The sequence below is a fragment of the Trachemys scripta genome, chromosome 8 (assembly GCF_013100865.1).
Source record: "Trachemys scripta elegans isolate TJP31775 chromosome 8, CAS_Tse_1.0, whole genome shotgun sequence".
Lineage (NCBI taxonomy): Eukaryota > Metazoa > Chordata > Testudines > Emydidae > Trachemys > Trachemys scripta.
The window spans coordinates 108889817-108905783 of NC_048305.1; the positions used below are offsets into that span (position 1 = coordinate 108889817).

At 49.6% G+C, this 15967-nt stretch overlaps 1 protein-coding gene across 1 annotated transcript in view; it reads left to right on the top strand.

Moving 5' to 3' along the window:
- The first annotated feature begins 2840 nt into the window (after positions 1 to 2840).
- The window catches only part of C8H1orf210 (chromosome 8 C1orf210 homolog), a 16678-nt gene continuing 3551 nt past the window's right edge, over positions 2841 to 15967 (top strand). Inside the window, exons 1-4 of the mRNA XM_034780004.1 lie at positions 2841 to 2946; positions 7509 to 7609; positions 11746 to 12253; positions 13037 to 13192. Of these exons, the coding sequence (XP_034635895.1) occupies positions 7523 to 7609; positions 11746 to 12253; positions 13037 to 13192 (751 nt within the window). The 5' untranslated portion in view covers positions 2841 to 2946; positions 7509 to 7522. The remainder of the gene's footprint in view (positions 2947 to 7508; positions 7610 to 11745; positions 12254 to 13036; positions 13193 to 15967) is intronic.

A 15967-nucleotide genomic window follows, 5' to 3' on the forward strand; every position in this document is an offset into this window, starting at 1 on the left:
TGTGGAAGCAAAGAAAAGAACTGACAAAAGAGAACTGTAATGCATGACGTTTGTTAGCAAAAGTCAGGCTAACTGTAACCCTGATAACGCGAGATTTGTAAAAGCGAGGATTGTGTAAGGCGGGTGAAAAAGAGCTGTGTAAAAAGTTATGATGACCTCAGCATAAATAAAGTGTAGAAGACCTTAAGTAAATAAGGTATAAAAAATAATTGTATGTTGGCAAAAGTCAAAACAACTAAAGAAATGAAATATCAAGATGGCCTATGTATAAACAAAAATGCTGCTGTCTCTCATTATTTTTGTAATGAAAGGTATAAATGCTTGCTGTAATTAGTTACCAGAGAGAGACCTGCTTGCTCTCTCCTCTGCACATGTGAGAGTTAATAAACATCTGACTTGCTGTACCAAAACAAATAGTGAGAACTCAGTTTTTCTCCGACACACATTGCACAACTCAAGAAAAACTCACAGGCCTTATGCCCAGGAATGCAAAGTCACACCCAACAGCACACACAGGCCTACAGAAAACACTAAGTGACTCCCAGAAAAAGGACTGCATGCTTGAGGTTAACTCCATGTGCTACAGCCTATCCTAGGGAAAAGCATCATCAATCTTCAGCCGATAAACTTCACACACTGTTGTTACCCACCGAACTCTGAACTGTTCCCATGTGAAACCTAATGCTGTCTGGGCAAAAATCCTGTTAACAAGCTTTGTGTTTTAGTTTGTCCTGAACCTATAGGACATCCTGCTAAAAATCTAAAGAAAACATGCACAGGAACGGGAAATCCATTCATTGTTTCCGACTATTTACACTGCACTCAGGGGAAGCACAGTGCCCCCGAAGCGAAGCATCCACGGAGTGATTAAAGGAGACCCAGGCTCTGCTGCACCATTGCCAGATCTTCACAGTGTCCTGGGAAAGAGCCCACAGACTCCATTGCTAACACTGCACATACACTAGCGCCGCTCAGCGATGGAAAGAGCACATCCAATATGTGCTCTGTTTAGAGCACAAGGACTCCTGATGGAGATGGCCCCTGCACACAGCAGTACACATGTGCCTGAAAAACAGTCATGCTGTTTAGTCGATTTAAGTCCATTTATCAACATTAAGCGGGCCAGGACTCTGTTTGGAAAACATACAGAACATTCGGGGCACTACCGTAATCAAATAATTACTATTGATTAGTATTGATAAAGGACCACGAACAAACATCACTTCTATATGGAAGAAAGACACCCTAAATCACTCAACTGGATGCATGTGTCAATAAGTAACATTGTGACGAGTTAGACTCCCATGTCCGAGATGCCACCTGATGTACTGGGGTTTCACTGAGCCCCTTCTGCTCCATCAGCCAGGATTCCTCTCCCTGTTTTGCTGAATTAGGCTCTTCGGCCCCTTGCAGCGCACACACACACACACACACACACACAGGTATAGAATCATAGAAGATTAGGATTGGAAGAGACCTCAGGAGGTATCTAGTCCAACCCCCTGCTCAAAGCAGGACCAACACCAACTAAATCATCCCAGCCAGGGCTTTATCAATCCAGGCCTTAAAAACCTCTAAGGAAGGAGATTCCACCACCTCGCTAGGTAACCCATTCCAGTGCTTCACCACCCTCCTAGGGAAATAGTGTTTCCTAATATCCAACCTAAACTTTCCCCACTGCAACTTGAGACCATTACTCCTTGTTCTGTCATCTGCCACCACTGAGAACAGCTCACCTCCACTAACCACAATGTGGTGAATGTTTGAAGAGCCTTTTCTATTCAATCCATTAAGTTTTATTATGCTCACAGACATACAGAGACAGCAAAGAAAGTAAGATAACCTGGGGGAAAATGGCGGATAACACGGGGGTGAGGTGAGAAGCAAGGACAGCTTGCTTACAGTCGCACTGCAGTAACAGTCAAAGGTGTGGGAATGGGCGCCTTCTGGACCTTGCACCCTCCCCTGGAGTTGAGTGCAACAGATACTGGACCCCCCTTCCCACCCTCCGGCGACATCCTAGGATGTCTGGGAGAGGAGGATGTGGAACTTGGAGATGATGGCAGCAGTTCAGCATAGGATGCAGCGGGACTCTAGCATCCAGCTGCCTTTCTTGAACCTCAACCAGATGCTTCGACATGTCTGTCTGCTCCCTCATAATCCGCAGCATCTCTTCCTGCGCAGCACGCTCGTGTTCTCTGCATGCTCTCCTGTCCTTGCTGGCCTTATTCAGGCTGTCGGACAGTGCAATCCTCCATGTGCTGAGCTCCATCTTATCACTCTCAGACGTGCTCATTATTAACTCACTGAACATGTCCTCCCGAGTCTTCTTTTTCCGCCTCTTTTTTGCTTGCTGAAATATGGTAACCCTAGTTTCTGACACACATACAGCAAAACAATTTGTATTCAACCCCAGTGAAACCCCTTCCTCTGCATAGCTCAAATTCCTGACTGACCTTTCATGTGGCCTGTGTTTTGGGCAGTGGCTCCCATTGTTTTAGCTATCTAGTCTATAATTGGTGTTTACATTTATCCTGAATGAAAGACAGCTGTTACACCCACCACCTTCTGCAAGGTTTCACCCAGCCCCCAGGGATGCACAAGATACAGGGCAATTGATATTTACCTTCTTTGTAAAGCACTTTGAGATCTAAAGATGAAAAGTGCATTCAGAGTCCTCAGCAGCCAGCATGAATTAATTTTGCAGCCCTATCTCCCTGTTACCTGCCCTGCTCCCCAGCGGGGGGCGTGCCAGGAAGCGTGCTGATTTTAAGTGCCAAGAAGGCAGGGGAGAGGCTGATTACAGTTAATCTTTAAACCAGCTCCATTTACCTTTCACCTTTTCACATTCACTCTCCATTTTCTGAGACTCCACCTTCCACTCCCACAATACACAGACCCAAGAAGAAAGCAAGAGGCAGCAGGCGGCCAGGCTCAGCTCCTAAGGTAACTGCCTGGCCTTCCCCTTAGCGGGGAACATTTGGGGTGAGTGGGGGTGTCAGGCAGGAGGAGGAGGAAAAAGGACAAAGCTCATTTCTGGTTCCTGGTCAGATCCCCAGTGCTGATGGCGTCTGTGGGCTCTCTCTGCTGGGGAAGTGACAGGCATCTGTTCTGGGAGTAGAGGTGACAGTGACCTGTGCTTGGCCAGTACCAGCAGGTCCGTTTTCCAGCACAGTGACAAAGCAGCCTCTATGTTTCTGCTTGTGCTGAGTCTCCCATGTGTGGGTGCAAACTACATTGGGGAGTGTGACCACCTGCTCTGCTGGTGCAAATGCAGCCTGAAACCACAGCGCCATGGTCTGCACAGACTGGCACAATTTTAGAGTCCACATATGCAAACCTAGCTCTGTAAGCAGCTCGCCAGGGGAAGCCTCCTCCAGCATTCAATGCAAGCTAGGCCTGTCTCCTAGATCCTGGATCCAAGACTCTTCTCACCCCCTTCTCTTCTACACACACCCCAGGGCACCTCCTGCCTCAGCTCTTCCCCACCAGAGGTTCAAAAAACAAGGGCTTGGACCCCAAAATTCTGAAACTTAAGAACAAATTCCATTTGTATTGTGTTCATATCTGTCATTTGACTGTTGAACTCCCCCTGCTCACCCGCAGCATGTGTGTGAGAATTACTGTGGCCAATGCCGCCAAACTTATTCAGGGGATTTTGGTCCCTGCAGCAGGAGCTCTCACCCCACATCTGCCCACCCCCCCCCCAGTCATTCTGAACCCCCAGCAATTTGTTCTGCCCCCACAACTACCCAGCCCCAACATCAATTCTACCCGAGTCTAGCCCCACTGCTCCTGCAGGCAGCTCTAGGGCTCTTCACCTGCCCACCCCTGTCTGGGTGTGGCAGGGAGGGGAGGAGCAGAGATTGCACTTTGTTCACTGGGGTAGCAGAGGTGGGGGTTAGCTACAGGGCTTCCCCTGCTGGCTGCTCCCCTCTTGTGAGACTGGCCTAGAGCAGTGGCTCTCAACCTATTCCAGGGGTTCTCAAACTGGGGGTCGGGACCCCTCAGGGGGTCACGAGGTTATTACATGGGGGGGTCACAAGCTGTCAACCTCCACCCCTACCCCGCTTTGCCTCCAGCATTTATAATGGTGTTAAATATATAAAAAGTGTTTTTAATTTATAAGTGGGGGGGGTCGCACTCAGAGGCTTGCTATGTGAAAGGGGTCACCAGTACAAAAGTTTGAGAGCCACTGACCTAGCCAGACTACTGTACCCCTTTCAGGAGTCTGATTTGTCTTGCATATCCCAAGTTTTACCTCACTTAAAATCTACTTGCTTACAAAATCAGACATAAAAATACAAAAATGTCACAGCACATTATTACTGACAAATTGCTTACTTTCTCCTTTTTACCATATACTTATAAAATAAATCAATTGAAATATGAATATTGTACTTACATTTCAGTGAATAGTCTATAGGGCAGTATAAACAAGTCATTGTCTGCATGCAATTTTAGTTTGTATTGACTTCACTAGTACTTTATATGTAGCGTGTTGTAAAATATCTAGATGAGTTGATGTACCATAGGCGCTGACTTCTGCTGGTGCTGGTAGGTGCTCGACCCCCTCTGGCCCTGCCTCGACTCTGCCCCTGCCCTGCCCCCATTCCAACCCCTTCCCCAAATCCCCACCCCAACTCTGCCCCCTCCCTGCCTCTATTCCAACCCCTTCCCCAAATCCCCACCCTGGCCCCACCTCCTCCCCTGCGCGCCGTGTTCCTGCTCCTCCTCCTCCTCCCTCCCTCCTGCCCGGAGCTTGTTATGCTGCGAAACAGCTGTTTTGTGGCGGCAAGCGCTGGGAGGAAAGCGGGGACGCGGTGCGCTCAGGGGGAGGAGGTGAGGTGGGGTGGGGCAGGATGGGGAGGGGAGCTTGGCTGCCGGTGGGTGCAGAGCACCCACCAATTTTTCCCCATGGGTGCTCCAACCCTGGAGCACCTACGGAGTCAGCGCCTATGGATGTACCCCAGGGGAACACATATCCCTGATTGAGAACCACTGAATTAGAGGACGCCAGAGTGGGGTGGGAGCAGCTCTTACTGTTTCCTAAAGAAGTCCTGATTGGTTGATTTACGCACTGGTCCGCCTCCCTTGGGAAGAGCCACCAATCAGAGTGCAGTTCACCCCCCAGTCAGAGCTGAAATTTACCATATAGAAACTGGGGCTGGAGCCCCACAGACCCTGACCCTGCAGGGAACCCTGGAACTTGGCTACATTGCTGCCCCCTCCCCTCGATACTGCCCCCTGCCCCTTCCCCACCAGCATGGACCCCTTCCCCTGCCTCACCCCCCAGCACTGCCCCACCTCCCCAGCATTGCCCCTCCCCCTGTGCTGCCCCCTGCTACCCCCATCAGCACTGACCCCTGCCCTACCCTCCTCAGCACTGACCCCAGTGGTGCTCCCTTCCCCTCTGCACTGCCCCCTGACCATTCCTCCTCAGCACTGACCCCTCCCCTTCTGCACTGCCCCCTGACCTCCTGCCACACCCTGAGCATGGCCCCTCCCTCTCTGTGCTGCTCCCTGACCCTCCCCCCCTCAGCACCCACTCCTTCCTCTGACTCTCCCTGCTCAGCGCTGCCCCGTTCCCCTGACCCACTCCTCAGCACTGCCCTCCTGCCCCACCGTGCTCTGCGCACTGACCTCTGCTTTTCTGCCCCCTTCCCGACCCACCCCACTCAGCACTGCCCCCTCCCCCCTGTGCTGCCCTTGCTGCCCCCATCAGCACTGACCCCTCCCCCTTAGTCCTGCCCCGACCCTCCTCCCCTCAGCACTGACCCTTACCCTCCTCAGCACTGCCCCCCTTTGTAGCCCCCTGCCCACTCCCTAAGTGCTACCCTCCTGCCCCACCCCTCAGCACTGACTCCTTCCTCTGACTCTCCCCATCAGAGCTGCCCTGTTCCACTGCCCTTCCCCCTCAGTGCTGCCCTCCTGCCCCTCCCCCCAGCACTGACACCTTCCCCTGACCCTCCCCCTATGTGCTGCCCTCCTGCCTCACCCCTCAGCACTGCCCCTCTCCCTCTGTGCTGCCCCCTGAGCATCCCCTCAGCACTGACCCTTCTTCCCCACATTTGCTGCTCTCTGGCCCTCCCCCTCAGCACTGACCCCTTCCCCGATCCTCCCCCTCTGCACTGACTCCTGCCCCACCCCTTCAGTGCTGTCCGTTGCCCATCTACCCCTTCCTTTCTACCCACCCCCTTGGCACTTCTCCCCTCAGCACTACCTCCTCCATCTACCACCCCAGCACTGCCCCCTGCCCTTTTACTCCTCTCCCTGGGCATCTCCCAGTGCTCTCCATCCTTCTAACCCTCCTGGATATATCCTGCCTCATGTCTGTCCTGCCTCATCACCTGCCCTTCCACACATGCCCTGGCCACCTCTCATCTCTAATTCATGCACAGTCCTTCCAGATGCAAGAGGTTACTACTTTGCATCATTTGGATCTCACAATCCACTTCTCAATGCTTTCTTAGGATCATGAGTTCAGACACCCGCTCATGGACAGAAGGACAAAAATCTTACCGCCTATATCCCATGAGCTTTGTGAGCCAAAGAGATTTAACCCTGAAATAGTTACAAAAGCCTGTGTGCCAAGAAGCTTCAATACAAGCAATGCTCTGAGCAGAATGACAAACAGGTTCCCCCGCAACCCTGGGCTCTCCGGTTCTTGGGACAGGCAGAACACTGCTGGCACAGCCGGCAGTAAACACAGACCAAGAGCAGCTGACCTGCACTCCAGCAGGACATCGTCATTGCAGGAAGAACTTTTGAGAGCAAGCAGGAGTGTAATGAGAAAGCCATTGAGGTTCAGAGATGGTCGGCACTGACAGATGATGTCCAATACAATGATCTCCACTGCTTCCATTTTTTTCATGCAGTGCTTTAGGTTTACAAAGCATTGTACAGACATTGGCTAATCCTCACAACAGCTATGAGAGGCAGAGAGCTGTGATGGATGGCAGGAGAGAGATCACTTGATCATTACCTGTTAGGTTCACTCCCTCTGGGACACCTGGCATTGGTCACCGTTGGTAGACAGGATACTGGGCTGGATGGACCTTTAGTCTGACCCAGTATGGCCATTCTTATGAGGGGGTTTTATCTCCATTTTACAGATGGAGAGACTGAGGCAGAGAGATTGAGCTGCTCAAGACTGCACCGCAAGTCCGCCCCAGAGCCAGGGTTAGAACTCAGGTGTCACTGCCTTGTGCTCAGCCTGCTGGAGCAAGCTCTCTCTCATGAGCTTTATTAAGTGGCTGTAGTAGTTTATAGTTGTCAACGTTATGTTTTATTTGCATTTTATTTAAAAAAAAAGGGGGGGGGAGGGGGGGGCAGCTGTACCAGAAGTGCCTGGAGTCAATGGACTCTGATTGGGACAGGATTGGGGGAGGAAATAGTCTGGTTTCTTCCCAGCACTGGTCTATGTCACACCTTCATTTCAGTGGGGGCAGGGTCTGGAGACTTCTGTCCCCCACAACCTCCCTGTGACTTGTTTTTCTGTTGTGCAGTTTCCTGAAGCCAAATGGAATGTGCCTGGTACCTTTGTGTCTGCAGCCTCCTCTGTGTCTGGCCTGCGGCGGCAGGACATCCTTGCAGCATTGACAGTAAGGTGGGTATGGAGGACTCTTCACAGGGCTCAGGGTAGTCTAAAATCACCCAGGAAAGGAGCTCAGTGACCCAGGAGGTCCTGTCCAGCCCAATCAATTGAATGCAAGACAACAACAAAATACTATAGAAAGCTGAACCAAACTGCAAAGGGACCAGGAGAGATTAGAGTAGGTTCTGCAAGCCGCAAGAGACAGCTCCATACAGAAATGTGTAAAGTCATATGTGTAGGCAGGAAGGGCTACCAAGAGATGTAGTGGATTCTCCATCATTTGGAGTCTTTACAGCAGGGGTCTCAAACTCAATTTACCTTAGGGCCAGTGCCAGTCCTCAAATCCTCCCAGTGGGCCAATAATGTTACTCATGCTGCCCAGAACCTGCCCCCCCAAACGCCACCCCCCCACCTGCCTAAGGCTCAGAGGGAGTTTGGGTGGGGGAGGAGATCTGGGGTAGAGGATTAGGGTGCAGAGTGTAGGCTCTGGGAGGGAGTTTGGGTGCAGAAGGGGTTAGAGGTTGGGCTCGGGGATGGAGTTTGGGTGCTTGGTGCAGGCTCTGGGATGGGGCAGTGGGTGAAGTTGCAGGGGGAGGGGTGCAGGTTCTGGGAGGGAGTTTGGGGGCTGAGTGTGTGTGGGAAGGAGCCCCGTGGGCCACACTGGGGAGGTTCTTAGGCCGCAGATGGCCCGCAGGCCGGGAGTTTGAGACCCCTGCTTTACAGTGAGATTTGAGCATTTCTTAGAAAGAAATGGCCATTCATAGATTCCAAGGCCAGAAGGGACCATTGTGATCACAGGCATCAACTTTTGTTGACGCCGGTAGGTGCTCGCACTCCCCCCGCCCTGACTCCGCCCCCTCCCTGCCCCTATTGCACCACTCCCCAAATCCCCACCCCAGCCCCACCTTTTCCCCCGAGCACACTACGTTCCTCCTCCTCCCCCCTCCCTCCCAGCGCTTGCCGCACAAAACAGCTGTTTTGCAGCGCAAGCGCTGGGAGGGAGGGGGGAGGAGGAGGACATGGCGGTGCGCTCAGGGGAGGAGGCAGAGGTGACTGGGGGAGCGGGGAGCTGCTGGTGGGTAAAGAGCGCCCACCAATTTTTCCCTGTGGGTGCTCTAGCCCCAGAGCACCCACGGAGTCAGTGCCTATGCCTAGTCTGGCCTCCTGTATAGCACAGGCCACAGAACTGTCCCACAATAATTCCTAGGGCAGCTCTTTTAGAAAATCATCCAGTCTTGATTTAAAAATCGCAATGATGGAGAATCCACCATGACCCCGAGTAAACTGTTCCAATGTCTGATTACTCTCACCGTTAAACATTGCCTTATTTCCAGTCTGAATTTGTCTAGCTTCAACTTCCAGCCATTGGATCCTGTTATGGTTTTCTCTGCTAGCTTAAAGAGCCCATTATCAAGTATTTGTTCCCCATGTAGGTACTCAAGTCATCCCTTTAATTTAACAGAGAGAAGGTTAATAGTTGGAGCTCCTGGAGTCTGTCACAATAAAACACGTTTTCTAATCCTTTAATCCAGGGGTCCCCAACGCAGTGCCCGCGGCCGCCATGGCACCCACCAGGGCGTCTAAGTGCGCCCGCCTAATGGCTGGCGGACGAGCATCTGCCGACATGCTGCCGAAAAGCAGCGTCATCCAAATGCCACCGATTTTCGGCGGCGACGCATCTGGACGACGCTGCTTCTCGGCGGCGACACCTATTGACATTGCTGCTTGTTGGCGGCATTTTGGTGGCTGCTTGTCCGCTGCCACAGTTCTCCGTGGCTCGTCGTTTGGCGCCCGCCAGACGAGAAAGGTTGGGGACCACTGCTTTAATCATTCTTGTGGCTTGAACCCCTTTCAAATTTATCAACATCCTTTTTGACTTGTGGACACCAAAACTAGACACAGTATTCCAGCAGCGGTCACACTAATGCCAAATACAGAAGTAAAATAACCTCTACTCCTACTCAAGATTTATGCTTCCAAGGCTCACATTAACCCTTTTGGCCACAGTGTCATCCTGGGGTTCATGTTCAGCTGATTATCCATGATACCCATGTTGTCAGATGCTACCGGTGTGGTGCTTCTGCTTTCTCCTGTTGATATCACTCGGCTGCGTGCGTGTGTTCCCTTTGTGTGCTGCCCCAGGTCTGCAGATAGCTGACACAGCAGACCCGACGAGAACCCCCAATGACCACAGAGTCTAGTAAGGTACAAAGGCACCTCGGCCAGGTTTATTGCGATCTCGGACACAATTGCAGTTCCCTGTAGGTTTCTGAGCCTAATTCAGGGCATACTACGAGAAAAGTGCCTCTTGGCAAGGACCCGGCTCAGTGGCGGGACTTTCCACTGCCCCCGTGGCCGGACAAAGACACCACCCCAGGGATCCATTTTTATACACAGGTACAAACAAGTTACACATCACTCCTGACGTATTGAAGTGCAACCCCTCTACGTAGCAAGGTACAACCCCTCTATGCAGTAAGGTGCCGCCTCGCACCTTGTACCTGTTGGTTCGATCAAAACAACTCTATCCATCATTTTACTCTTTTGCCCGTCATTGGGATGGGTCGGCCTGTTCCATGTTATTTGTGGAATGTTCCGGTATAGTGTATCTTGGTACCATGTTTATACTTTAACTATGCGAGGTGAATATATATTTATGCAACATCAGCCCTTTTCTCGCCAGCTTCTGTGAGCAGGGCCTGCCTCTTGCTCACAGCTTAACTTTGCTTTATGTTAGCAAAGTCTTGACCATTACTTTAGTTTGGTTCAGGCCTCATACTGGGCCTTCATTAGGGCCTTCACTTACTACAACCCAAATCTTTTTCCACATCAGTTTCCCAGGATACAGTCCCCAATCTTTAGAGCCCTGCAAATCTGCGGATATCCACAGGACATGTTTGCAGATTGGATGCGAATAAAAATTTTGTATCACACAGGGCTCTACCCATTTTGTAAGTATGGCCTATATTCTGTGTTCGTAGATTGAAGCATTTACATTTAGCCATATTAAAATACATATTGTTTGCTTACACCCAGTTTATCAAGTGATCTGTCCTGTCCATAGGTGCCAACTTTTCCCAGCGCTGGTCAGTGTTCCACCCCTGTCCCGCCCCCATTGCAACCCCTTCCCCAAAGTCCCTGCCCCAACACTGCCCCCTCCTTTCTACCATTCCTAGCTTCTGTTTTATATTAATTACTATCACCTTCCCCTTTCTTCCTTGCATTATATATTGCGGGGAGGGATAGCTCAGTGGTTTGAGCATTGGCCTGCTAAACCCAGGGTTGTGAGCTCAATCCTTGAGGGGGCCACTTAGGGAACTGGGGCAAAACCGGTACTTGGTCCTGCTAGTGAAGGCAGGGGGCTGGACTTGATGACCTCTCAGGGTCCCTTCCAGTTCTATGAGATAGGTTTATATTTATATAGCTGTTTTCATTCCCCTCTAAGCCAGGTTGGTTTAAAACCCTTCCATAAATAGTTAGATAGATGCCCTCCTACAAGTCAGTCACTCTGGCTTGCTTACTCACTCTGCACAGGCAGATGTCTGCTGGTGGGCTCTCACCTGGGAACTGGAAGTGCGATAGCCCATGTAAGAAACATGGTCCAAGCAATCAAGCAGTGCAGTCCACTTCTCAGGAAGCTGGAGACCCTTTAATGAATTAAGAACACGCTGGACAGAGGCAGAGTCTGGGAATCCAAGGGGAGGAATGAGGGGACCACACATTCCAGTGCTAGATGGTCACAGGTTTGGAAATGATCCTGAATGATAAATACAACCGGAGTGGATGTCCAGCAACTTTGCCCATTCTACCCCATCTACAGTATCTGGGCTGCTTCTTCCACCACCCCTTTCTTCTCATGTTAATCTCACTCTGTAAATTGTGTTGTGATTATAGACCCACAGTGAGCCACTCTACGCTGGTCTTTATCTAATTGTACTGGCCTGTGTCAGAGACTGAATATTGGACTAAAAGGACCATTGGTGTGATCTGCTCTGTTAGCTCCTATGTTCCTAACATTTTCTCGTTTTTTCTGTAAAACTCTGCAAAAAACAATTAAAGTAATGAATGTTTGAAATTTTTGAGAGTCTCACTGGAGAATCCTACCAGGGATGCAGAACCCTCTCATTTAGATGACAATATTTTCTCAGGGATGGGCTGACTGCAGTGGAAAGAGCCTTCTGCACACTCCAGATTCCCTTCCTGGAAACATCACCAGCTTGGACCTTTCCTTCAACTCCTTGGCAATGCCCAGAAGTGAGACTTTCTTGATACACTTCCCTTCTCTGCGTGCCCTAAACCTCTCCAACAACATCATTCCCATGCTCTATCCAGCAGTCTTCTCTAACCTCTGGGCACTTCATCTGCTGGACCTGAGCAGCTGTAACATCTCCCACCTTCACCCAGAAGCTTTCCAGGGCTTGAGAAACCTGCACACACTGCTCCTGAAAAACAATAAGCTTCAGATTCTGCAGCTGCCTGCGTTCCTAGCCTTTGGAGCCCTTGTCCATCTGGATCTGCGGAACAATGATCTACTCTCTGTGGATGCACTAGTCCTGCAACTAATGGAAAGAACCCATCAGATCCTGCTTCAGGGGAACCCCTGGGTCTGTAATTGTTCCATGTATCCTTTCCAGCAATGGCTACAACAAAGACGAGGTGAGGGAAGGACTGAGGGCAGGGCGACCATGGGTAAAGAGGAGGGACTTAAGCGTAAATGCCCTGGAAGGGTTCAGGGAAGGATTACAGCAGTAATAGATGTAGAAACCCTATTTGGTCCCTTTTATTCCATCTCTTCTGATTAATGCAGGCTTATTTCCAGCAGACTATTTTCTAGAGTTTCTCTAATCTTTTTTAAGGGACATCAACTGAAAAATCACTTTGAAAGTTTTTATTTATTGTGGTCACAAGTAATGCCCAAGATGCCTAGAAATGATGCAAAGGAGAAAAGGCTTTTTTTTCCATTTGGCTAAGATTTTGGAAAATGGGAACCTAAAGTTCACCTCCTAATTCACATTTAGGCATCTGAATAAATGGCCAACTTTCTACTCACACAAACCTGAACACCCTTGCCCCGCCCCTCCTCCAAGGTCCTGCCCTGCCCTGCCTCTCCTCTGAGGTTCCTATCTGTAGTGGAGAACAAGCCTAAATGTATTTGATGCTTTACAGGTAACAGGCAGTTCACATTCACAGCAACTCCTCCCCCTAATTTTGCTTGTTGCTGATGGCTCCATATTTAGTGATTTCTTCTCTTGTTTCTTCCATTAGGTTTCACTAGAAGCTGAGAACAGGCTAAGTGGGTGGGCATTAGCAGGTGCACTCTCTTGTGCTCTTTATATAATAAAGAGCAAGGGTGAAGACCTCCCTCCAAAATGGGGATGGAAGGATGGGTGGGAAGGTGGAGCCCCTCCCCCTGCAACTGAGTCAGTTTTTGTCTCCTAGGTGTGCAAGTACTTTGTGCCTCCCCACCAAAACTCCAGGGCCAGGAGGTCAAGACCCTGAACTTTCAGGATCTGGGCTGCAGGAGAAAACAGTGGTTTCCTCAGGCTCCGCCTTCACTCAGAAGAAAACTGCTGGCCACAGTGCAGAGAAATGACAGTAAGTTGTGCAGCTACAGGAACTCTGGTCCCATGTGAATGCTCTAACTCCCTATTTAATCAGTTTTCCTATCAGTGGTATATTCCCAAAGTATATACCCCACTGATCCAGTATGTGAGGTCTGAATTCCTGCTCTGCCTCCTAACTAACCCATTGTAAGATTTTGGTTCACTCTGTTCTGCTAGGTTTGGCTTGCTCTGGAATGTAACTAACATTCCTGGCAGCTACATGCATTTGGCAGCATCAATAGCTGAAGAGACTGCCGGAGTTCTGCTCTGGACCTTGTCAGAGTGAGCGTGTGGTGTCCTGACTGGGGACAAGGGCGGTAACAGTCACATAGGGGACATCTGCACTGTAATTAAAAACCCACAGCTGGCCTGTGCCAACTGGCTCTGGCTAAGGAGCTGTTCAGTTCTGGTGTACGTGTTGGGCTTGGGCTGGAGGCTGGGCTCTAGGACCCTGCAATGGGGAATGGCCCCAGAACTTAGGCTGCAGCCTGAGCCAGAACATTTGCTTTACAATTAAACAGCTCCTTGGCCTGAGCCCACGTTAGCTGGCACAGGCCAGCCACGAGTGTCTAATTGCAGTGTAGACAGACCCTTAGAGCAGGGGTTTTCACAACAACATTGCTGGTGGCCACACTGACACCTTTTTCTTAAATACTTAATTAACTTTAGGAAAAATAAATTAAATATACACGTCCAAATCATTGTAATTTATGTATGTAGGGTTTTTTATTGCAGACTCAATAATTTAAAAATAACGCTGTGAAAAGTGAGATTTGTATGTTTGTTCATATCACTTTTTTCAGCAAGCACCAGGACAAATTAAAGCCTGGATGGGGCGGATTGGAGGGGGAGGCAGCCGGGGCCCAGGGTGATGGGGGGGTGGGGAGGAGGAAGCCCCGCCGCCGCACAGCCAGAGGTTGGTGCCTGCTCCCATGTGGCCGGAGGCCAGACTGCATGGCTGGAGCCGGGGGGCTGCTCCCGAAGCCCTGCAGCCAGGCTCCCAAAGTCCTGCTGGTGGAGCCTGCTGCCCAACCACCCAAGCCCCACTGTCCCTCCCCACCCATGGTGGGTCAAGAACTCACCTTGCTCCTGCAGTGTTGTGCCCCACCTGTCTCCAGAGGCAGTGCAGGGCGGGGCATCCAGAAGCAACAGGGAGGGAGGGAGAGGGCCTGATGTTTTGTGCCCCCCCCCCCATCACCGCACAGGAGGCTGTTGTGGCCACAGGAAAAGCCCCCAGTGGCTGCATTTGAGGAACGTTTCGTTGTCAGATAAAGCACCAGATAATTTTACAGAACAAAAAAAGTTACTAATCTCAAAGTTATTAGAGACTCAGATACTACATGACAGGCACCAATACAATACAGGAGCCCAGAGGTTAGTTAGTGGGAGACTTATGAAATCTGAATGATCTCTTGCCATCTGAGCAGGATAACTATCCCTCCCCCAAGACCTTATGCTGAGCTGCAGATCATCCTCTTCTAGGGTTTTAAAGAAAATTCTTCAGGAAAGGTCCGAACCTACCCAGTGTTAGTACTTGAGAGAAACCATTTACATTAGCAAAACTGTGGCCGTTTACACCATTTATTCCAATGAACAGCTGCCATTTAACAGCTTCTCAGTATTTAATGAAATGAAACATAACATTGCTCCTTCCTCATCACACTGGTTCCTAGACAAAACATTTGCAAATTCCTATATTCCACTCCACAGAGTGGAGAGCCACCCTTTCGTTTTTCTCAGGATTATTCCATTTACACAAATCCTGGCATTTTACATTCAAGTTATAAGAACATAACATAAGAATGGCCCTACTGGGTCAGACCAAATGTCCATCTAGCCCCTTATCCTGTCTTCCGACAAAAAGAACAGGAGTACTTGTGGCTCCTTAGAGACTAACAAATTTATTTGAGCATAAGCTTTAGTGGGCTACAGCCCACTTCTTCGGATGCATGTAGTGGAAAATATAGTAGGAAGATATATACACACACACAGAACATGAAACAATGGGTGTTACTATACATACTATAAGGAGAGTGATCAGTTAAGGTGAGCTTTTATCAGCAGGAGAGAAAAAGAACTGTTTGTAGTGGTAATGAAAATGGCCCATTTCCAGCAATTGACAAGGAAATATGAGGAACTGTGTGTGGGTGTGTGTGTGTGTGTGGGGGGGGGGGGGAAATAAGCATGGGGAAATAGTTTTACTTTGTGTAATGGCCCATTCACTCCCAGTCTTTGTTCAAGCCTAATTTAATGGTGTCCAATTCGCAAATTAATTCCAATTCAGCAGTCTCTCGTTGGAGTCTGTTTTTGAAGGGTTTTTTGTTGTATTATTGCGACTTTGAGGTCTGTAATCGAGTGGCCAGGGAGATTGAAGTGTTCTCCAACTGGTTTTTGAATGTTATAATTCTTGACGTCTGATTTGTGTCCATTTATTCTTTTACGTAGAGACTGTCCGGTTTGGCCAATGTACATGGCAGAGGGGCATTGCTGGCACATAAAAGAATAAATGGACACAAATCAGACATCAAGAATTATAACATTCAAAAACCAGTTGGAGAACACTTCAATCTCCCTGGCCACTCGATTACAGACCTAAAAGTCGCAATAATACAACAAAAAAACTTCAAAAACAGACTCCAACGAGAGACTGATGAATTGGAATTAATTTGCAAATTGGACACCATTAAATTAGGCTTGAACAAAGACTGGGAGTGGATGGGCCATTACACAAAGTAAAACTATTTCCCCATGCTTATTTCTCCCCCCC